Below are 22991 nucleotides of genomic sequence, written 5' to 3' on the forward strand. Positions count from 1 at the left end.
TATAGCCTTGCCCTTTTCGGTCATTTTTTTCAACATGCGTTATTATGGTGTTTTTTGTTGTTTTTTCGGCTTACTTTGCTATGGCGTGTTTCTGCACGCTATTTTATGCTGTTTTCAAGTGTTTTCAGCATTTTTTGGGATGTGTCATATTTTGACATTTTTAGCCTTACTATAGCCTTGCCCTTTTCGGTCATTTTTTTCAACATGCGTTATTACGTTGTTTTTGACTGTATTTTCAACTTACTTTGCTATGGTGTATCTCTGCATGCTACTTTATGCTGTTTTCAAGTGTTTTCGGCGTTTTTTGGGATGTGTCATATTTTGACATTTTTAGCCTTACTATAGCCTTGCTGTTTTCGGTCATTTTTTTCAACATGCGTTATTATGGTATTTTTGCTTGTTTTTTCAGCTTACTTTGCTATGGCGCATTTCTGCACGCTATTTTATACTGTTTTCAAGTGTTTTCAGCATTTTTTGGGATGTGTCATATTTTGACATTTTTCGCCTTACTATAGCCTTGCCGTTTTCGGTCATTTTTTTCAACATGCGTTTTTACGTTGTTTTTGGCTGTATTTTCAACTTACTTTGCTATGGTGTATCTCTGCACGCTATTTTATGCTGTTTTCAAGTGTTTTTTCAGCGTTTTTTGGAATGTGTCATATTTTGACATTTTTAGCCTTACTATAGCCTTGCCCTTTTCGGTCATTTTTTTCAACATGCGTTATTACGTTGTTTTTGACTGTATTTTCAACTTACTTTGCTATGGCGTGTTTCTGCACGCTATTTTATGCTGTTTTCAAGTGTTTTCAGCGTTTTTTGGGATGTGTCATATTTTGACATTTTTAGCCTTACTATAGCCTTGCCCTTTTCGGTCATTTTTTTCAACATGCGTTATTATGGTGTTTTTTGTTGTTTTTTCGGCTTACTTTGCTATGGCGTGTTTCTGCACACTATTTTATGCTGTTTTCAAGTGTTTTAAGCATTTTTTGGGATGTGTCATATTTTGACATTTTTAGCCTTACTATAGCCTTGCCCTTTTCGGTCATTTTTTTCAACATGTGTTATTATGGTGTTTTTTGTTGTTTTTTCGGCTTACTTTGCTATGGCGTGTTTCTGCACACTATTTTATGCTGTTTTCAAGTGTTTTAAGCATTTTTTGGGATGTGTCATATTTTGACATTTTTAGCCTTACTATAGCCTTGCCCTTTTCGGTCATTTTTTTCAAGATGCGTTATTACGTTGTTTTTAGTTGTATTTTACACTTACTTTGCTATGGTATGCCTCTGCACGCTATTTTATGCTGTTTTAAAGTGTTTTCAGCGTTTTTTGGGATGTGTCATATTTTGACAATTTTAGCCTTACTATAGCCTTGCCCTTTTCGGTCATTTTTTTCAACATGCGTTATTACATTGTTTTTGGCTGTTTTTTCAGCTTACTTTGCTATGGCGTGTTTCTGCACGCTATTTTATACTGTTTTCAAGTGTTTTCAGCATTTTTTGGGAAGTGTCATATTTTGACATTTTTAGCCTTACTATAGCCTTGCCCTTTTCGGTCATTTTTTTCAACATGCGTTATTATGGTATTTTTGCTTGTTTTTACGGCTTACATTGCTATGGTGTATCTCGGCACGCTATTTAATGCTGTTTTCAAGTGTTTTCAGCATTTTTTGGGATGTGTCATATTTTGACATTTTTAGCCTTACTATAGCCTTGCCCTTTTCGGTCATTTTTTTCAACATGCGTTATTACACTGTTTTTGGCTGTTTTTTCAGCTTACTTTGCTATGGCGTGTTTCTGCACGCTATTTTATGCTGTTTTCAAGTGTTTTCAGCGTTTTTTGGGAAGTGTCATATTTTAACCTTTTCAGCCTTACTATAGCCTTGCCCTTTTCTGTCATTTTTTTCAACATGCGTTATTATGGTGTTTTTGGTTGTTTTTTCGGCTTACTTTGCTATGGCGTGTTTCTGCACGCTATTTTATGCTGTTTTCAAGTGTTTTCAGCATTTTTTGGGATGTGTCATATTTTGACATTTTTAGCCTTACTATAGCCTTGCCCTTTTCGGTCATTTTTTTCAACATGCGTTATTATGGTATTTTTGCTTGTTTTTTCAGCTTACTTTGCTATGGTGTGTCTCTGCACGCTATTTTATGCTGTTTTCAAGTGTTTTCGGCGTTTTTCGGGACGTGTCATATTTTGACATTTTTAGCCTTACTATAGCCTTGCCCTTTTCGGTCATTTTTTTCAACATGCGTTATTATGGTGTTTTTTGTTGTTTTTTCAGCTTACTTTGCTATGGCGTGTTTCTGCACGCTATTTTATGCTGTTTTCAAGTGTTTTCAGCGTTTTTTGGGATGTGTCATATTTTGACATTTTTAGCCTTACTATAGCCTTGCCCTTTTCAGTCATTTTTTTCAACATGCGTTATTACGTTGTTTTTGACTGTATTTTCAACTTACTTTGCTATGGCGTGTTTCTGCACGCTATTTTATGCTGTTTTCAAGTGTTTTCAGCGTTTTTTGGGATGTGTCATATTTTGACATTTTTAGCCTTACTATAGCCTTGCCCTTTTCGGTCATTTTTTTCAACATGCGTTATTATGGTGTTTTTTGTTGTTTTTTCGGCTTACTTTGCTATGGCGTGTTTCTGCACGCTATTTTATGCTGTTTTCAAGTGTTTTCAGCATTTTTTGGGATGTGTCATATTTTGACATTTTTAGCCTTACTATAGCCTTGCCCTTTTCGGTCATTTTTTTCAACATGTGTTATTATGGTATTTTTGCTTGTTTTTTCAGCTTACATTGCTATGGCGTGTTTCTGCACGCTATTTTATGCTGTTTTCAAGTGTTTTCAGCATTTTTTGGGATGTGTCATATTTTGACATTTTTAGCCTTACTATAGCCTTGCTGTTTTCGGTCATTTTTTTCAACATGCGTTATTACGTTGTTTTTAGCTGTATTTTACACTTACTTTGCTATGGTATGCCTCTGCACGCTATTTTATGCTGTTTTCAAGTGTTTTCAGCGTTTTTTGGGATGTGTCATATTTTGACATTTTTAGCCTTACTATAGCCTTGCCCTTTTCGGTCATTTTTTTCAACATGCGTTATTACGTTGTTTTTGACTGTATTTTCAACTTACTTTGCTATGGTGTATCTCTGGATGCTACTTTATGCTGTTTTCAAGTGTTTTCAGCGTTTTTTGGGATGTGTCATATTTTGACATTTTTAGCCTTACTATAGCCTTGCCCTTTTCGGTCATTTTTTTCAACATGCGTTATTACGTTGTTTTTGAATGTATTTTCAGCTTACTTTGCTATGGTGTGTCTCTGCACGCTATTTTATGTTGTTTTCAAGTGTTTTCAGCGTTTTTTGGAATGTGTCATATTTTGACATTTTCAGCCTTACTATAGCCTTGCCCTTTTCGGTCATTTTTTTCAACATGCGTTATTATGGTATTTTTGCTTGTTTTTTCAGCTTACATTGCTATGGTGTGTTTCTGCACGCTATTTTATGCTGTTTTCAAGTGTTTTCAGCATTTTTTGGGATGTGTCATATTTTGACATTTTTAGCCTTACTATAGCCTTGCCCTTTTCGGTCATTTTTTTCAACATGCGTTATTACGTTGTTTTTAGCTGTATTTTACACTTACTTTGCTATGGTATGCCTCTGCACGCTATTTTATGCTGTTTTCAAGTGTTTTCAGCGTTTTTTGGGATGTGTCATATTTTGACATTTTTAGCCTTACTATAGCCTTGCCCTTTTCGGTCATTTTTTTCAACATGCGTTATTACGTTGTTTTTGACTGTATTTTCAACTTACTTTGCTATGGTGTATCTCTGCATGCTACTTTATGCTGTTTTCAAGTGTTTTCAGCGTTTTTTGGGATGTGTCATATTTTGACATTTTTAGCCTTACTATAGCCTTGCCCTTTTCGGTCATTTTTTTCAACATGCGTTATTACGTTGTTTTTGAATGTATTTTCAGCTTACTTTGCTATGGTGTGTCTCTGCACGCTATTTTATGTTGTTTTCAAGTGTTTTCAGCGTTTTTTGGAATGTGTCATATTTTGACATTTTCAGCCTTACTATAGCCTTGCCCTTTTCGGTCATTTTTTTCAACATGCGTTATTACATTGTTTTTGGCTGTTTTTTCAGCTTACTTTGCTATGGCGCGTTTCTGCACGCTATTTTATACTGTTTTCAAGTGTTTTCAGCATTTTTTGGGAAGTGTCATATTTTGACATTTTTAGCCTTACTATAGCCTTGCCCTTTTCGGTCATTTTTTTCAACATGCGTTATTACGTTGTTTTTGACTGTATTTTCAACTTACTTTGCTATGGTGTATCTCTGCACGCTATTTTATGCTGTTTTCAAGTGTTTTCAGCGTTTTTTGGGATGTGTCATATTTTGACATTTTTAGCCTTACTATAGCCTTGCCCTTTTCGGTCATTTTTTTCAACATGCGTTATTACGTTGTTTTTGAATGTATTTTCAGCTTACTTTGCTATGGCGCGTTTCTGCACGCTATTTTATACTGTTTTCAAGTGTTTTCAGCATTTTTTGGGAAGTGTCATATTTTTACATTTTTAGCCTTACTATAGCCTTGCCCTTTTCGGTCATTTTTTTCAACATACGTTATTATGGTATTTTTGCTTGTTTTTTCAGCTTACATTGCTATGGCGTGTTTCTGCACGCTATTTTATGCTGTTTTCAAGTGTTTTCAGCATTTTTTCGGATGTGTCATATTTTGACATTTTTAGCCTTACTATAGCCTTGCCCTTTTCGGTCATTTTTTTCAACATGCGTTATTATGGTATTTTTGGTTGTTTTTTCAGCTTACTTTGCTATGGCGCGTTTCTGCACGCTATTTTATACTGTTTTCAAGTGTTTTCAGCATTTTTTGGGAAGTGTCATATTTTTACATTTTTAGCCTTACTATAGCCTTGCCCTTTTCGGTCATTTTTTTCAACATGCGTTATTATGGTATTTTTGCTTGTTTTTTCAGCTTACTTTGCTATGGCGTGTTTCTGCACGCTATTTTATGCTGTTTTCAAGTGTTTTCAGCATTTTTTGGGATGTGTCATATTTTGACATTTTTAGCCTTACTATAGCCTTGCCCTTTTCGGTCATTTTTTTCAACATGCGTTATTACGTTGTTTTTGACTGTATTTTCAACTTACTTTGCTATGGCGTGTTTCTGCACGCTATTTTATGCTGTTTTCAAGTGTTTTCAGCGTTTTTTGGCATGTGTCATATTTTGACATTTTTAGCCTTACTATAGCCTTGCCCTTTTCGGTCATTTTTTTCAACATGCGTTATTACGTTGTTTTTGACTGTATTTTCAACTTACTTTGCTATGGCGTGTTTCTGCACGCTATTTTATGCTGTTTTCAAGTGTTTTCAGCATTTTTTGGGATGTGTCATATTTTGACATTTTTAGCCTTACTATAGCCTTGCCCTTTTCGGTCATTTTTTTCAACATGCGTTATTACATTGTTTTTGGCTGTTTTTTCAGCTTACTTTGCTATGGCGTGTTTCTGCACACTATTTTATGCTGTTTTCAAGTGTTTTCAGCATTTTTTGGGATATGTCATATTTTGACATTTTTAGCCTTACTATAGCCTTGCCCTTTTCGGTCATTTTTTTCAACATGCGTTATTACATTGTTTTTGGCTGTTTTTTCAGCTTACTTTGCTATGGCGTGTTTCTGCACGCTATTTTATGCTGTTTTCAAGTGTTTTCAGCATTTTTTGGGATGTGTCATATTTTGACATTTTTAGCCTTACTATAGCCTTGCCCTTTTCGGTCATTTTTTTCAACATGCGTTATTACATTGTTTTTGGCTGTTTTTTCAGCTTACTTTGCTATGGCGTGTTTCTGCACGCTATTTTATGCTGTTTTCAAGTGTTTTCAGCATTTTTTGGGATGTGTCATATTTTGACATTTTTAGCCTTACTATAGCCTTGCCCTTTTCGGTCATTTTTTTCAACATGCGTTATTACGTTGTTTTTGGCTGTATTTTCAACTTACTTTGCTATGGCGCGTTTCTGCGCGCTATTTTATACTGTTTTCAAGTGTTTTAAGCATTTTTTAGGAAGTGTCATATTTTGACATTTTTAGCCTTACTATAGCCTTGCCCTTTTCGGTCATTTTTTTCAACATGCGTTATTACGTTGTTTTTGGCTGTATTTTCAACTTACTTTGCTATGGCGTGTTTCTGCACGCTATTTTATACTGTTTTCAAGTGTTTTCAGCGTTTTTTGGGATGTGTCATATTTTGACATTTTTAGCCTTACTATAGCCTTGCCCTTTTCAGTCATTTTTTTCAACATGCGTTATTACATTGTTTTTGGCTGTTTTTTCAGCTTACTTTGCTATGGCGTGTTTCTGCACGCTATTTTATGCTGTTTTCAAGTGTTTTCAGCATTTTTTGGGATGTGTCATATTTTGACATTTTTAGCCTTACTATAGCCTTGCCCTTTTCGGTCATTTTTTTCAACATGCGTTATTACGTTGTTTTTGACTGTATTTTCAACTTACTTTGCTATGGTGTGTCTCTGCACGCTATTTTATGCTGTTTTCAAGTGTTTTCAGCGTTTTTTGGAATGTGTCATATTTTGACATTTTTAGCCTTACTATAGCCTTGCTGTTTTCGGTCATTTTTTTCAACATGCGTTATTACATTGTTTTTGGCTGTATTTTCAACTTACTTTGCTATGGCGTGTCTCTGCACGCTATTTTATGCTGTTTTCAAGTGTTTTCAGCGTTTTTTGGGATGTGTCATATTTTGACATTTTTAGCCTTACTATAGCCTTGCCCTTTTCTGTCATTTTTTCAACATGCGTTATAATGCTGTTTTTTGCCATTTTTTCAACTTCCTTTGCTATGGCGTGTCTCTGCACGCTATTTCATGCTGTTTTCAGGTTTTTTCAGCTGTTTTAGGTACATGTCATAACTTGACATTTTTAGCCTTACTATAGCCATGCCTTTTTTTGTCAACATAGAAAAGAATAGAAGAGAAAATGTCTTTATTTTCAGTGTAACATGTAATGTACAACCACATTAAAAATGCCACTATTCATTGCACAGTTCACACAGTGTCTAAATGCTAATGATAAGTGAAAAAGTAGAATTAGCTAAAAAATTATGAACAACGAAAATACATAACATGAAATAAACAAGCATTAACACACACAACCATACATTCTTCTGTTGTTTACACAAGCTCTTATTCCACATTGTATTAAGCGAAACAGCACTCATTTTGTAGCTGCATTAAGCGTGGTTATTGCTGTAGGATAAAAACTGTTTTTGAATCTGTTTGTCCTTGTCCTAATTGATCGGTACCGTCTGCCTGACGGCAACAGGGATTGTCCAGGGCGGGAAATGTCCTTTACAATGTTCTGAGCCTTCTTGAGACAGTGGGAGCTGTGTAGGTCCTCCAAAGTGAGGAGAGGGCAGCCAACAGTCTTCTGGGAGTTGTCAGTGTCCCTCTGGAGTGCTATCCTCTGAGCCACTGTGCAGCTGGTGTACTAGACGCAAACACAGTACATTAGTATGCTCTCTATGGAGCATTGATAAAAGGACAGTAGCATTCTCTGGGTCATGTTGTTCCTCCTGAGCGCCCTCAGGGAGTGCAGTTTCTGCTGGATCCTGATCAGCAGCGCAGACATGGACATGCTCCATGTCAGGTCGTCCTCAATGTGGATTCCCAGGAAGCTGAAGCCCGCCGCCCTCTTCACACAGTCCCCTGATAATTAATGTTGGAATGTCTGATGGCTTCTTCCTGCAATATCATGGTGTTTTTGGCCATTTTTTCAACTTACTTTCCTATGGTGTGTCTCTGCACACTATTTAATACTATTTTGAGGTGTTTCCAACTGTTTTTGGGATGTGTCATGTTTTGACATTTTTAGCCTTACTATAGCCTTGCTGTTTTCGGTCATTTTTTTCAACATGCGTTATTATGGTATTTTTGCTTGTTTTTTCAGCTTACTTTGCTATGGCGTGTTTCTGCACGCTATTTTATACCGTTTTCAAGTGTTTTGAGCATTTTTTGGGATGTGTCATATTTTGACATTTTTAGCCTTACTATAGCCTTGCCCTTTTCGGTCATTTTTTTCAACATGCGTTATTACGTTGTTTTTCACTGTATTTTCAACTTTCTTTGCTATGGTGTGTCTCTGCACACTATTTTATGCTGTTTTCAAGTGTTTTCAGCGTTTTTTGGGATGTGTCATATTTTGACATTTTTAGCCTTACTATAGCCTTGCCCTTTTCGGTCATTTTTTTCAACATGCGTTATTATGGTATTTTTGCTTGTTTTTTCAGCTTACTTTGCTATGGCGTGTTTCTGCACGCTATTTTATGCTGTTTTCAAGTGTTTTCAGCATTTTTTGGGACGTGTCATATTTTGACATTTTTAGCCTTACTATAGCCTTGCCCTTTTCGGTCATTTTTTTCAACATGCATTATTATGGTATTTTTGCGTGGTTTTTCAGCTTGCTTTGCTATGGCGTGTTTCTGCACGCTATTTTATGCTGTTTTCAAGTGTTTTCAGCATTTTTTGGGATGTGTCATATTTTGACATTTTTAGCCTTACTATAGCCTTGCTGTTTTTGGTCAGTTTTTTCAACATGCATTATTATGGTGTTTTTGGTTGTTTTTTCAGCTTACTTTGCTATAGCGTGTTTCTGCACGCTATTTTATGCTGTTTTAAAGTGTTTCCAGCTGTTTTCGGGACGTGTCATATTTTGACATTTTTAGCCTTACTATAGCCTTGCCCTTTTCGGTCATTTTTTTCAACATGCGTTATTACGTTGTTTTTGAATGTATTTTCAACTTACTTTGCTATGGCGTGTTTCTGCACACTATTTTATGCTGTTTTCAAGTGTTTTCAGCGTTTTTTGGGATGTGTCATATTTTGACATTTTTAGCCTTACTATAGCCTTGCCCTTTTCGGTCATTTTTTTCAACATGCGTTATTACGTTGTTTTTCCTTGTTTTTTCGGCTTACTTTGCTATGGCGTGTTTCTGCACGCTATTTTATGCTGTTTTCAAGTGTTTTCAGCATTTTTTGGGATGTGTCATATTTTGACATTTTTAGCCTTACTATAGCCTTGCCCTTTTCGGTCATTTTTTTCAACATGCATTATTATGGTATTTTTGCGTGGTTTTTCAGCTAGCTTTGCTATGGCGTGTTTCTGCACGCTATTTTATGCTGTTTTCAAGTGTTTTCAGCGTTTTTTGGGATGTGTCATATTTTGACATTTTTAGCCTTACTATAGCCTTGCTGTTTTTGGTCAGTTTTTTCAACATGCATTATTATGGTGTTTTTGGTTGTTTTTTCAGCTTACTTTGCTATAGCGTGTTTCTGCACACTATTTTATGCTGTTTTAAAGTGTTTCCAGCTGTTTTCGGGACGTGTCATATTTTGACATTTTTAGCCTTACTATAGCCTTGCCCTTTTCGGTCATTTTTTTCAACATGCGTTATTACGTTGTTTTTGAATGTATTTTCAACTTACTTTGCTATGGCGTGTTTCTGCACACTATTTTATGCTGTTTTCAAGTGTTTTCAGCATTTTTTGGGATGTGTCATATTTTGACATTTTTAGCCTTACTATAGCCTTGCCCTTTTCGGTCATTTTTTTCAACATGCGTTATTATGGTATTTTTGCTTGTTTTTTCAGCTTACTTTGCTATGGCGTGTTTCTGCACGCTATTTTATGCTGTTTTCAAGTGTTTTCAGCATTTTTTGGGATGTGTCATATTTTGACATTTTTAGCCTTACTATAGCCTTGCCCTTTTCGGTCATTTTTTTCAACATGCATTATTATGGTATTTTTGCGTGGTTTTTCAGCTAGCTTTGCTATGGCGTGTTTCTGCACGCTATTTTATGCTGTTTTCAAGTGTTTTCAGCGTTTTTTGGGATATGTCATATTTTGACATTTTTAGCCTTACTATAGCCTTGCCCTTTTCGGTCATTTTTTTCAACATGCGTTATTATGGTATTTTTGCTTGTTTTTTCAGCTTACTTTGCTATGGCGTGTTTCTGCACGCTATTTTATACTGTTTTCAAGTGTTTTCAGCATTTTTTGGGATGTGTCATATTTTGACATTTTTAGCCTTACTATAGCCTTGCTCTTTTTGGTCAGTTTTTTCAACATGCATTATTATGGTGTTTTTGGTTGTTTTTTCAGCTTACTTTGCTATAGCGTGTTTCTGCATGCTATTTTATGCTGTTTTAAAGTGTTTCCAGCTGTTTTCAGGACATGTCATATTTTGACATTTTTAGCCTTACTATAGCCTTGCTGTTTTTGGTCAGTTTTTTCAACATGCATTATTATGGTGTTTTTGGTTGTTTTTTCAGCTTACTTTGCTATGGCGTGTTTCTGCACGCTATTTTATGCTGTTTTCAAGTGTTTCCAGCTGTTTTCGGGACGTGTCATATTTTGACATTTTTAGCCTTACTATAGCCTTGCCCTTTTCGGTCATTTTTTTCAACATGCATTATTATGGTATTTTTGCGTGGTTTTTCAGCTAGCTTTGCTATGGTGTGTCTCTGCACGCTATTTTATGCTGTTTTCAAGTGTCTTCAGCATTTTTTCGGATGTGTCATATTTTGACATTTTTAGCCTTACTATAGCCTTGCCCTTTTCGGTCATTTTTTTCAACATGCATTATTACGTTGTTTTTGACTGTATTTTCAACTTACTTTGCTATGGTGTATCTCTGCACGCTATTTTATGCTGTTTTCAAGTGTTTTCAGCGTTTTTGGGATGTGTCATATTTTGACATTGTTTAGCCTTACTATAGCCTTGCCCTTTTCGGTCATTTTTTCAACATGCATTATTATGGTGTTTTGGTTGTTTTTCAGCTTACTTTTGCTATGGCGTGTTTCTGCACGCTATTTTATACTGTTTTCAAGTGTTTTCAGCATTTTTGGGATGTGTCATATTTTGACATTTTTAGCCTTACTATAGCCTTGCCCTTTTCGGTCATTTTTTTTCAAGATGCGTTATTACGTTGTTTTTGGCTGTATTTTCAACTTACTTTGCTATGGTGTATCTCGGCACGCTATTTTATGCTGTTTTCAAGTGTTTCCAGCTGTTTTCAGGACGTGTCATATTTTGATATTTTTAGCATTACTATAGCCTTGCTGTTTTCGGTAATTTTTTTCAACATGTGTTATTATGGTGTTTTTGGTTGTTTTTTCAGCTTACTTTGCTATGGCGTGTTTCTGCATGCTATTTTATGCTGTTTTCAAGTGTTTTCAGCGTTTTTTGGGATGTGTCATATTTTGACATTTTTAGCCTTACTATAGCCTTGCCCTTTTCGGTCATTTTTTTCAACATGCGTTATTATGGTATTTTTTGGCTGTATTTTCAGCTTACTTTGTTATGGTGTGTTTCTGCACGCTATTTTATGCTGTTTTCAAGTGTTTTCAGCGTTTTTTGGGATGTGTCATATTTTGACATTTTTAGCCTTACTATAGCCTTGCCCTTTTCGGTCATTTTTTTCAACATGCGTTATTATGGTATTTTTGCTTGTTTTTTCAGCTTACTTTGCTATGGCGTGTTTCTGCACGCTATTTTATGCTGTTTTCAAGTGTTTTCAGCATTTTTTGGGATGTGTCATATTTTGACATTTTTAGCCTTACTATAGCCTTGCTGTTTTTGGTCATTTTTTTCAACATGCATTATTATGGTGTTTTTGGTTGTTTTTCAGCTTACTTTGCTATGGCGTGTTTCTGCACGCTATTTTATGCTGTTTTCAAGTGTTTCCAGCTGTTTTCGGGACATGTCATATTTTGACATTTTTAGCCTTACTATAGCCTTGCCCTTTTCGGTCATTTTTTTCAACATGCATTATTATGGTATTTTTGCATGGTTTTTCAGCTAGCTTTGCTATGGCGTGTTTCTGCACGCTATTTTATGCTGTTTTCAAGTGTTTTCAGCGTTTTTTGGGATGTGTCATATTTTGACATTTTTAGCCTGACTATAGCCTTGCCCTTTTCGGTCATTTTTTTCAACATGCATTATTATGGTATTTTTGCGTGTTTTTTCAGCTAGCTTTGCTATGACGTGTTTCTGCACGCTATTTTATGCTGTTTTCAAGTGTTTTCAGCGTTTTTTGGGATGTGTCATATTTTGACATTTTTAGCCTTACTATAGCCTTGCCCTTTTCGGTCATTTTTTTCAACATGCGTTATTATGGTATTTTTGCTTGTTTTTTCAGCTTACTTTGCTATGGCGTGTTTCTGCACGCTATTTTATGCTGTTTTCAAGTGTTTTCAGCATTTTTTGGGATGTGTCATATTTTGACATTTTTAGCCTTACTATAGCCTTGCTGTTTTTGGTCAGTTTTTTCAACATGCATTATTATGGTGTTTTTGGTTGTTTTTTCAGCTTACTTTGCTATAGCGTGTTTCTGCATGCTATTTTATGCTGTTTTAAAGTGTTTCCAGCTGTTTTCGGGACGTGTCATATTTTGACATTTTTAGCCTTACTATAGCCTTGCTGTTTTTGGTCAGTTTTTTCAACATGCATTATTATGGTGTTTTTGCTTGTTTTTTCAGCTTACTTTGCTATAGCGTGTTTCTGCACGCTATTTTATGCTGTTTTAAAGTGTTTCCAGCTGTTTTCGGGACGTGTCATATTTTGACATTTTTAGCCTTACTATAGCCTTGCCCTTTTCGGTCATTTTTTTCAACATGCATTATTATGGTATTTTTGCGTGGTTTTTCAGCTAGCTTTGCTATGACGTGTTTCTGCACGCTATTTTATACTGTTTTCAAGTGTTTTCAGCATTTTTTGGGATGTGTCATATTTTGACATTTTTAGCCTTACTATAGCCTTGCCCTTTTCGGTCATTTTTTCAACATGCATTATTATGGTATTTTTGCGTGGTTTTTCAGCTAGCTTTGCTATGACGTGTTTCTGCACGCTATTTTATGCTGTTTTCAAGTGTTTTCAGCGTTTTTTTGGGATGTGTCATATTTTTACATTTTTAGCCTTACTATAGCCTTGCCCTTTTCGGTCATTTTTTTCAACATGCGTTATTACGTTGTTTTTCACTGTATTTTCAACTTTCTTTGCTATGGTGTGTCTCTGCACACTATTTTATGCTGTTTTCAAGTGTTTTCAGCGTTTTTTGGGATGTGTCATATTTTGACATTTTTAGCCTTACTATAGCCTTGCCCTTTTCGGTCATTTTTTTCAACATGCATTATTATGGTGTTTTTGCTTGTTTTTTCAGCTTACTTTGCTATAGCGTGTTTCTGCACGCTATTTTATGCTGTTTTAAAGTGTTTCCAGCTGTTTTCGGGACGTGTCATATTTTGACATTTTTAGCCTTACTATAGCCTTGCCCTTTTCGGTCATTTTTTTCAACATGCATTATTATGGTATTTTTGCGTGGTTTTTCAGCTAGCTTTGCTATGACGTGTTTCTGCACGCTATTTTATGCTGTTTTCAAGTGTTTTCAGCGTTTTTTTGGGATGTGTCATATTTTTACATTTTTAGCCTTACTATAGCCTTGCCCTTTTCTGTCATTTTTTTCAACATGCGTTATTACGTTGTTTTTGAATGTATTTTCAACTTACTTTGCTATGGTGTATCTCTGCACGCTATTTTATGCTATTTTCAAGTGTTTTCAGCATTTTTTGGGATGTGTCATATTTTGACATTTTTAGCCTTACTATAGCCTTGCTGTTTTCGGTCATTTTTTCAACATGCGTTATTATGGTATTTTGCTTGTTTTTTCAGCTTACTTTGCTATGGCGTGTTTCTGCACGCTATTTTATGCTGTTTTCAAGTGTTTTCAGCATTTTTTGGGATGTGTCATATTTTGACATTTTTAGCCTTACTATAGCCTTGCTGTTTTTGGTCAGTTTTTTCAACATGCATTATTATGGTGTTTTTGGTTGTTTTTTCAGCTTTCAACATGCGTTATTATGGTATTTTTGCTTGTTTTTTCAGCTTACTTTGCTATGGCGTGTTTCTGCACGCTATTTTATACTGTTTTCAAGTGTTTTCAGCATTTTTTGGGATGTGTCATATTTTGACATTTTTAGCCTTACTATAGCCTTGCCCTTTTCGGTCATTTTTTTCAACATGCGTTATTATGGTGTTTTTGACTGTATTTTCAACTTACTTTGCTGTGGTGTATCTCTGCTTGCTATTTTATGCTGTTTTCAAGTGTTTTCAGCGTTTTTTGGGATGTGTCATATTTTGACATTTTTAGCCTTACTATAGCCTTGCCCTTTTCGGTCATTTTTTTCAACATGCGTTATTACGTTGTTTTTGGCTGTATTTTCAACTTAGTTTGCTATGGTGTATCTCGGCACGCTATTTTATGCTGTTTTCAAGTGTTTTCAGTTTTTTTCGGGACGTGTCATATTTTGACATTTTTAGCCTTACTATAGCCTTGCCCTTTTCAGTCATTTTTTTCAACATGCATTATTATGGTATTTTGACTGTATTTTCAACTTACTTTGCTATGGTGTATCTCGCACGCTTATTTTATGCTGTTTTCAAGTGTTTCCAGCTGTTTTCGGGACGTGTCATATTTTGACATTTTTAGCCTTACTATAGCCTTGCCCTTTTCGGTCATTTTTTTCAACATGCGTTATTACGTTGTTTTTGGCTGTATTTTCAACTTACTTTGCTATGGTGTATCTCGGCACGCTATTTTATGCTGTTTTAAAGTGTTTCCTACTGTTTTCGGGACGTGTCATATTTTGACATTGTTTAGCCTTACTATAGCCTTGCTGTTTTTGGTCATTTTTTTCAACATGCATTATTATGGTGTTTTTGGTTGTTTTTTCAGCTTACTTTGCTATGGCGTGTTTCTGCACGCTATTTTATACTGTTTTCAAGTGTTTTCAGCATTTTTTGGGATGTGTCATATTTTGACATTTTTAGCCTTACTATAGCCTTGCCCTTTTCGGTCCTTTTTTTTCAACATGCGTTATTACGTTGTTTTTGGCTGTATTTTCAACTTACTTTGCTATGGTGTATCTCTGCACGCTATTTTATGCTGTTTTCAAGTGTTTTCAGCGTTTTTTGGGATGTGTCATATTTTGACATTTTTAGCCTTACTATAGCCTTGCTGTTTTCGGTCATTTTTTTCAACATGCGTTATTACGTTGTTTTTAGCTGTATTTTACACTTACTTTGCTATGGTATGCCTCTGCAAGCTATTTTATGCTGTTTTCAAGTGTTTTCAGCGTTTTTTGGGATGTGTCATATTTTGACATTTTTAGCCTTACTATAGCCTTGCTGTTTTCGGTCATTTTTTTCAACATGCGTTATTACGTTGTTTTTAGCTGTATTTTACACTTACTTTGCTATGGTATGCCTCTGCACACTATTTTATGCTGTTTTCAAGTGTTTTCAGCGTTTTTTGGGATGTGTCATATTTTGACATTTTTAGCCTTACTATAGCCTTGCCCTTTTCGGTCATTTTTTTCAACATGCGTTATTATGGTGTTTTTGGCTGTATTTTCAACTTAGTTTGCTATGGTGTATCTCTGCACGCTATTTTATGCTGTTTTCAAGTGTTTTCAGTTTTTTTCGGGACGTGTCATATTTTGACATTTTTAGCCTTACTATAGCCTTGCCCTTTTCAGTCATTTTTTTCAACATGCGTTACTAAGTTGTTTTTGACTGTATTTTCAACTTACTTTGCTATGGTGTATCTCGGCACGCTATTTTATGCTGTTTTCAAGTGTTTCCAGCTGTTTTCGGGACGTGTCATATTTTGACATTTTTAGCCTTACTATAGCCTTGCCCTTTTCGGTCATTTTTTTCAACATGCGTTATTACGTTGTTTTTGGCTGTATTTTCAACTTACTTTGCTATGGTGTATCTCGGCACGCTATTTTATGCTGTTTTCAAGTGTTTCCTACTGTTTTCGGGACGTGTCATATTTTGACATTGTTTAGCCTTACTATAGCCTTGCTGTTTTTGGTCATTTTTTTCAACATGCATTATTATGGTGTTTTTGGTTGTTTTTTCAGCTTACTTTGCTATGGCGTGTTTCTGCACGCTATTTTATACTGTTTTCAAGTGTTTTCAGCATTTTTTGGGATGTGTCATATTTTGACATTTTTAGCCTTACTATAGCCTTGCCCTTTTCGGTCATTTTTTTCAACATGCGTTATTACGTTGTTTTTGGCTGTATTTTCAACTTACTTTGCTATGGTGTATCTCTGCACGCTATTTTATGCTGTTTTCAAGTGTTTTCAGCGTTTTTTGGGATGTGTCATATTTTGACATTTTTAGCCTTACTATAGCCTTGCTGTTTTCGGTCATTTTTTTCAACATGCGTTATTACGTTGTTTTTAGCTGTATTTTACACTTACTTTGCTATGGTATGCCTCTGCAAGCTATTTTATGCTGTTTTCAAGTGTTTTCAGCGTTTTTTGGGATGTGTCATATTTTGACATTTTTAGCCTTACTATAGCCTTGCCCTTTTCGGTCATTTTTTTCAACATGCGTTATTACGTTGTTTTTGGCTGTATTTTCAACTTAGTTTGCTATGGTGTATCTCGGCACGCTATTTTATGCTGTTTTCAAGTGTTTTCAGTTTTTTTTGGGACGTGTCATATTTTGACATTTTTAGCCTTACTATAGCCTTGCCCTTTTCAGTCATTTTTTTCAACATGCGTTACTAAGTTGTTTTTGGCTTTGCTATGGTGTATCTCTGCACGCTATTTTTTCAACTTACTTTGCTATGGTGTATCTCGGCACGCTATTTTATGCTGTTTTCAAGTGTTTTCAGTTTTTTTTTAGGACGTGTCATATTTTGACATTTTTAGTCTTACTATAGCCTTGCTGTTTTCGGTCATTTTTTTCAACATGCTATATTATGGTGGTTTTGGCTGTTTTTGCATCATTGTATGCTATGGCTAGTCTGTGCCTGCTATTTGATGCTGCTTTGAGTCTTGCCTTTTTCATCATTTTTTCAACATGCTATATCATGAGGTTTTCCCTGTTTTTGCAACATACTATTCTATGGCATGTCTGTGCACACTTTTTGTTCTTTTTTTGGGGTGTTTTTAGCTGGTTTTGGGACATATTTTGACAATTCTTTCTGAAGTCTTACTTGCCTTTTTGGTCATTTTTTTTCAACATAAAGTATTATGGTATTTTTGGCTGTTTTCGCAACATTCTATGCTACTGTGTTTCTCAGCATGCTATTTTATACTGTTTTGAGTAGTTTTCAGCTGTTTTTGAGACATTACATTTTTTTGACATTTTTCGCCATTCTATTGTCTTGCTTTTTGGTTCTTGTTTGATATGCTATTTTATGGTATTTTTTGACGTTTTTGCAACTTTCCATGCTGTGACATTTCTGTGGGGCTCAGTTGGGAGATGGACATCATCTTTCTGGCTTTTCTGGGAGAATTTCCCTGTGGCCAGGTAGAAGGAGAGTCTTTGACGGGCTACCGTCCTGGCATGTGTCCACCCGAGCTGATTCCAAGCATCCAGAGCTGCCTAGAGCGAGACATGGAAGAGACATGCAAATGGTTAAATAAGGAGAAATGAGGGGGGAAGAAAAGTGGAGGTCAACGGGAAGAAGGGAGGGCTGAGGATAGTGGAGGATGAGAAAGGGAGGGGGCAGGAGGTCAGTCGAAGTGGAGAAAGGGAGGGCACTTGAAAGACAGAGAGAGCAGAAGTGGTTGACAAGGTATAAAAATGTAGGCAAGCAATTAGAGGTGTGGTTGAGATGCGTTCCTTCTCCCAAACCTATCAGATAAACTTAATTTGACAAGAATGTTTTTTAAAAACTCAGAGTAGAAGGTAAGGGGTAGATTTATTGGTAAACTTTAAAAAACAAAATTACATTTATCCTTGATCCTGCACAGTACACAGTATTCTATCCAAAATCGCATTAAAAAGTCATACTATAGCATGTCGCTCAAAATATCACAAAAAAGTCATTCTATAGCATGTTGTCCAAAATATCTAAATTAAAAACTAAAAACTAAATGCCATAGTAAAGCATGTTTTTGAAAATAGCACAAAAAATGTCATACTGTAGTTTGTCATCCAAAATAAGGTAAAGAAAAGAAAGTCATACTATAGCAGGTCGTCCAGAGTAGCATAAAAAAACTTATTCTATAGCATGTTGTCCAAAGTATCATTAAAAAAATCATATTATTGCATGGTGTCCAAAATTGCATAATACAGTCATACATAGCATGTAATCCAAATGAGCTCAAATAGTCATACTATAGCATGTTGTTCAAAACAGCTAAAAAAAAAAACATGATGTTTGAAACAGCAAAAAAAGTCATAGTCATGGGGGGGGGTTCAAAGTATAGCATGTAGAAATAAGTCTTAGTTAGTATAGCATGTCTACCAGAAAAAAAATCATAGTATAATGTATCTAAAAAGAAGTCGTAGTATAGCAGGTTGACCATCAGTTGCATGTCAAAAAAAGTCACATTGTAATGTGCCACGTAAATAATGTCATTGTATAGTATGCTATAAAAAACATTAAAATTATCATAGTATAATGTCATTAAAAAAAACATTAAAAATGTCATAGTATGGTATACTGTAAAAAAATCAACTGTCATTATATAGTACGCCATCAAAAATTTCAGTGAACAAATGAACAGTGAGAAGATCTTTGGTGATTAGACTCCATCGTGACGTGTAATTTAGGGGGAAACATACCGTGGTTAGTTTAGGAATATTCCCTCAATGCGGTCATCAGGCGGGCGGTAGAATTGAAGAGAGGGATGGCTGAAGGATGAAGATGATGACTTGAGGAGCCGGACTGAACAATTCATGCGAAAGTGAAAGTGAAGGTGAATGGCTTGGAGGAGGGTCGCATCTGTTCGTCCTGAAATGAAAACTGAGAGCAGCAGAGAGGAGAACGGTTAAAAATGTTAAAGCAATTAGACATTATTGACTCAGAGAGGTTGTGACGCCAGTAGTCAGCTGATGGAGTCGAAACCTGATAGAGAGCAAAGAGATACTGACTCCTGCTGAGCTTTATTAGTATGCCATATCATAGTATGCTATAAAAAATGAAAAATAATAATATACTATGCAATAAAAAACATGAAAAATTTCTTTTAATAAGTCATATTATAATAATCATAAAATCCTGAAAAATGCAAATAAAATCTATATTATGCAATTAAAAAAAGATGAGAAATACTATGTCATTTAAAAAATGTCATATTACAGCATGCGTGAAAAATAACGACAATGCCATTTAAAATGAAGTATTATACTATATCATAAAAAAGAAAAATGTCATAAAAATCATAGTATAGAATGCCAAAACAAATCACAAAAAAAATGTCACAGTATGCCAATAAAAATATAATGAAAAATGTAATTGTGTAAAATGCTATAAAAAATATTAGTAAAAAATATAGAAAAAAAAATTAAAAAATAAGAAAAAATATATCAGAAAAGAATATCGAAGTTTAATATAACATTTTTAAATGTTGTTAGCCACGAAAAATCATGGAAAATGTCATACTGCAGTATGCCATAAAAAGTGTCCCAACAGTTTGCTATAAAAAATCCTAAAATCATCATGACCCTCTTGCTCAGTCACTGCTCCATGCTAGCTGACAGAGGATGTTAATTTTCTCATTACAGGTACATTATCCGGTCCGACCCGCTGGCACACATGCCAGAGGACTCGCAGGTGGGTCAGGCCCGCAGCACCAGGAACCAGCAGGACTTTGGCACAGAGACGAGAGACGAGACTCACCTCTGAAACCCCCCGAGTCCTCGACACCCTCACACCTTAACCTCTAAGCCCCGCCCGGGCCGACAGAGCATGTTTGTCTCACACGGATGAAGGCTCGTCTCGGGCCAAGAACGGCAGTCCATAGTGAATGTGCATTATGTGTCTCTCAGCCTCAGATCAGAATTAACCAACATTTTAAAAGACGGCCCCGAGAGACCTGCTGTTTCCCACTGAGCTGCTACAGGAGGACGCATGAAGAGTGCCTCGTCATCGACCCCGACTCCCCCTCGCACACCTTCTGTACCAACACACGTCACCGCAAAACAATCTCAAAGCGAGAGCCAGGCACAGGAAACGGCCCCCTCCTTCCAACCAAAGGACCGAGAGATTTGACGTGAGAGGTCAAAGGAGTTTTTCGTGCACACACTGTACAGGAAATCATTTCACTCAGGGGTGAAGTTGCCCTCAGGCCGACTTCCTCTAAGCCTGTTTCTGCCTAAACTCACCAAGAACCGAATCTCGGGGCAACTACACCCTCCACCACATCCTAACAATCATGTTTTCTACCAACAAATGCTCTGAATTTTGAAAAATTCAAGCATTTACACTGAAAGTAACGGTACATGTGCACTTTTTTTTTATTTTGTTACAAATGTCTGTTGTTTTTTTGTCTTTCTAATCAGAAAGGATTTTCATTTTCTTTATGAGCACAAACTTTTTTACAACAAACTGTCATCTGTGAATATACACACTGTAGTGGCACTTTTATCAGCCGTATTTAGCTTGTCAGCATTCCTCTCTTTGTTGTTTTGACACTGAATCTCTGTTAAAGAGTGAATATTAATTTATTTCACAATTTTAAATGTTCCAAATCATGTCTGCTTTACAGTATGTGCCATTTTTGTGAACTCCATTGCTTTGTAAATATCTTTAAAATTATTTGTACATTATGTGCCATTTTGCATAGACTTTACGATATCAGTGTTAGTTTTTTTATTTATTTATTTATTTATTTAGAGCCTGATTGATTTTATTGGCTGGGCGATATCAGTTAATTTTAGTTTTTCAAATACAGCCAATATGTGAAATTTCTGTTCAGAAAAACTAAAAATAATCACTCTTTGAAGGCTAAATGAATCTAAAAAATGAAGTAGTCATGGTGTCTATTTCAGATATCAACATTTTATTTACTGTGCATTACTAACAATTTGCCAAAAAAACACTGTACTTTATTTAATGTTCATTATAAGTTACCGAGTAGTTTATTTTACTTTCAGTTTTTTAAGAGTTCAGCATCTTTGTATTTTTTTATTTTCATAAGCTAAACTTAAATTTATATTATTTTGTTTGAGTTTTTACTTTTAATTTATAGTCATGGTATAATCTCTTTAACAAAATTTGTCTCACATATATATATATATATATATATATATATATATATATATATATATATATATATCTTATTGGTCACAACTTTTTAATGACTAGATTTAAAGGAACAGTTTAAGACTTTGGGAAATTCTTAAATTTGCTATTTATTTTATTTGCAGAGAGTTAGATGAGAAGCTTCTATCTGCGTTATAAATGTTGTTATAAATAAAAAACTCAGCAGGCGGTTAGCTTATAGAAGCGTAAAGACTGAACTAACGGAAGAGGGGATCAAACAGCTAGCGTAAAGTGGGGTCAATTTTTGGATTTGCTGATCCGATGCAGTGTTCGAGTTAAAACTGACGCCAACGTCGTCAAGGCGCAAAGTCAGCCTTTTATTGCATATGCAATTAGACAATGTCACCGACAAAATATCGTCTTTGTTTATAAACTGATTAACGGAGCAACTCACGAGGAACAACAGACGAGGAGTGGCACGTGTTTGTTAGCTGTCAAAGTCGCCAGATAGCGTAATGCTCTCATCTGCACGTCGGTGACGTAATCGCACATTTAGTTGGGATCATGGAAACATTTTACAACTTCACTGGATTCGATCACATCGTTAAATCAACAAAACATTTGAATGCAAAGAGAGCTTTCTCACACAGAGCGAGAACGTAACCATCAACGTAACCATAGAAACTCACGACAGCTGAACTCTCACAGTGCGGCGAGCGGCGCTCCTCTGCCTGTCACACACACCCGCTGACGGCCTGAACAGGAGAGAGGGAGAAATACCGCTTATTAGGAGTTAATGAGACCAACAATCGATATTTGGAGCCGACATGCATTTACAATAAAAATGAAAATCTTTCTGTCAGTATAATAAAACTCCTACACAAAACTTTGTTTAAATGCCTTTAGCAAATATATAATAAATACTGAAACTTTCAACATCAAATACAGCAAGTTCCCTGCAACTTTTTTTTAAAAATACATTTCAGTGAAAATTTAAATAAAAAATGAATAAATAACAACAGCTCCCTGAGGTTTTTCAGAGTAAAAGTTCCTCTTGTGCTGACACTTTCTTTGCTTACTTTTTAATTAATTAATTTTAACTGGCAATCATTAAAATAAAATGCTGATACAGATAATTAGCAAAATGCCAATATCGGCCCCAATAATCGGCCGAGCCAGTAATCTGTCGACCCCTAAAGGCAATGAATTACGTTATAACATATTTGAATCCATTTCTCGCTTTTTCCCTGATGGTCTCAACAAGTCGCTGAATTTGACCGTAACTGCTTTGTAGAAATAATGTCGTTAAGGGATCTGAAGAGTCAGACGGCAAACTGGTGACCCTGAGAGCGAGTTAAGTGCACCAACTAGTGGTAGAATTTGCAATACCAGTCCAATTTTTGGCTTTATATCAAATCGGTTTAAGCATTTAAACACCAGCAGAACCGTCACTAACACCACGTCTAAAGCTTTCCGCTCACCTGTTTAATCTGTGGAAAGGCATTTTAACAACAATTCGTTTTAACGCCTGTGTTTTTGTACAGATTAAACAAGCTGCGTAGTGTTACTTAGTGATGTAAGAGGTGTTATTTGGTGGAATTTGAGGTAAAACCAGGCTAGCTGTTTCCCTCTGCTTCCAGTGTTTATGCTAAGCTAAGCTAACAATCGTCATGCTGAGGTTTCATTAGTGAAATATCAATTTTCTTTTTCAATTCTCGGCGAGAAAGCGAATATTCCAAATTGATGGACTATTAACCCTTTCAAACCTAAGCAAATTAGCTTGACTTCTTTGAAAAACATGGGGAGAAGGCAATGAGCAACTTACGAAGACCCAAAAATTTTGCAAGAAATTTATGAAAAGTACAAAAAAAACCTGAAAATT

General features: G+C 35.6%; 1 protein-coding gene across 9 annotated transcripts in view; it reads left to right on the forward strand.

The window, feature by feature from the left end:
* Positions 1-21160, forward strand: part of kcnt1b (potassium sodium-activated channel subfamily T member 1b) — a 123334-nt gene extending 102174 nt beyond the window's left edge. For all 9 annotated transcript variants that reach the window (XM_088076470.1, XM_088076472.1, XM_088076468.1 and 6 more), the window contains one exon: positions 19630-21160. In XM_088076470.1, coding sequence (XP_087932596.1) covers positions 19630-19750 — 121 coding nt within the window. In that variant the 3' untranslated portion in view covers positions 19751-21160. The remainder of the gene's footprint in view (positions 1-19629) is intronic.
* Positions 21161-22991: the final 1831 nt, after the last annotated feature.

The sequence above is a fragment of the Plectropomus leopardus genome, chromosome 4 (assembly GCF_026936395.1).
Source record: "Plectropomus leopardus strain MGB_pleo_1.0 chromosome 4, ASM2693639v1, whole genome shotgun sequence".
In the NCBI taxonomy this organism is placed as follows: Eukaryota; Metazoa; Chordata; class Actinopteri; order Perciformes; family Serranidae; genus Plectropomus; species Plectropomus leopardus.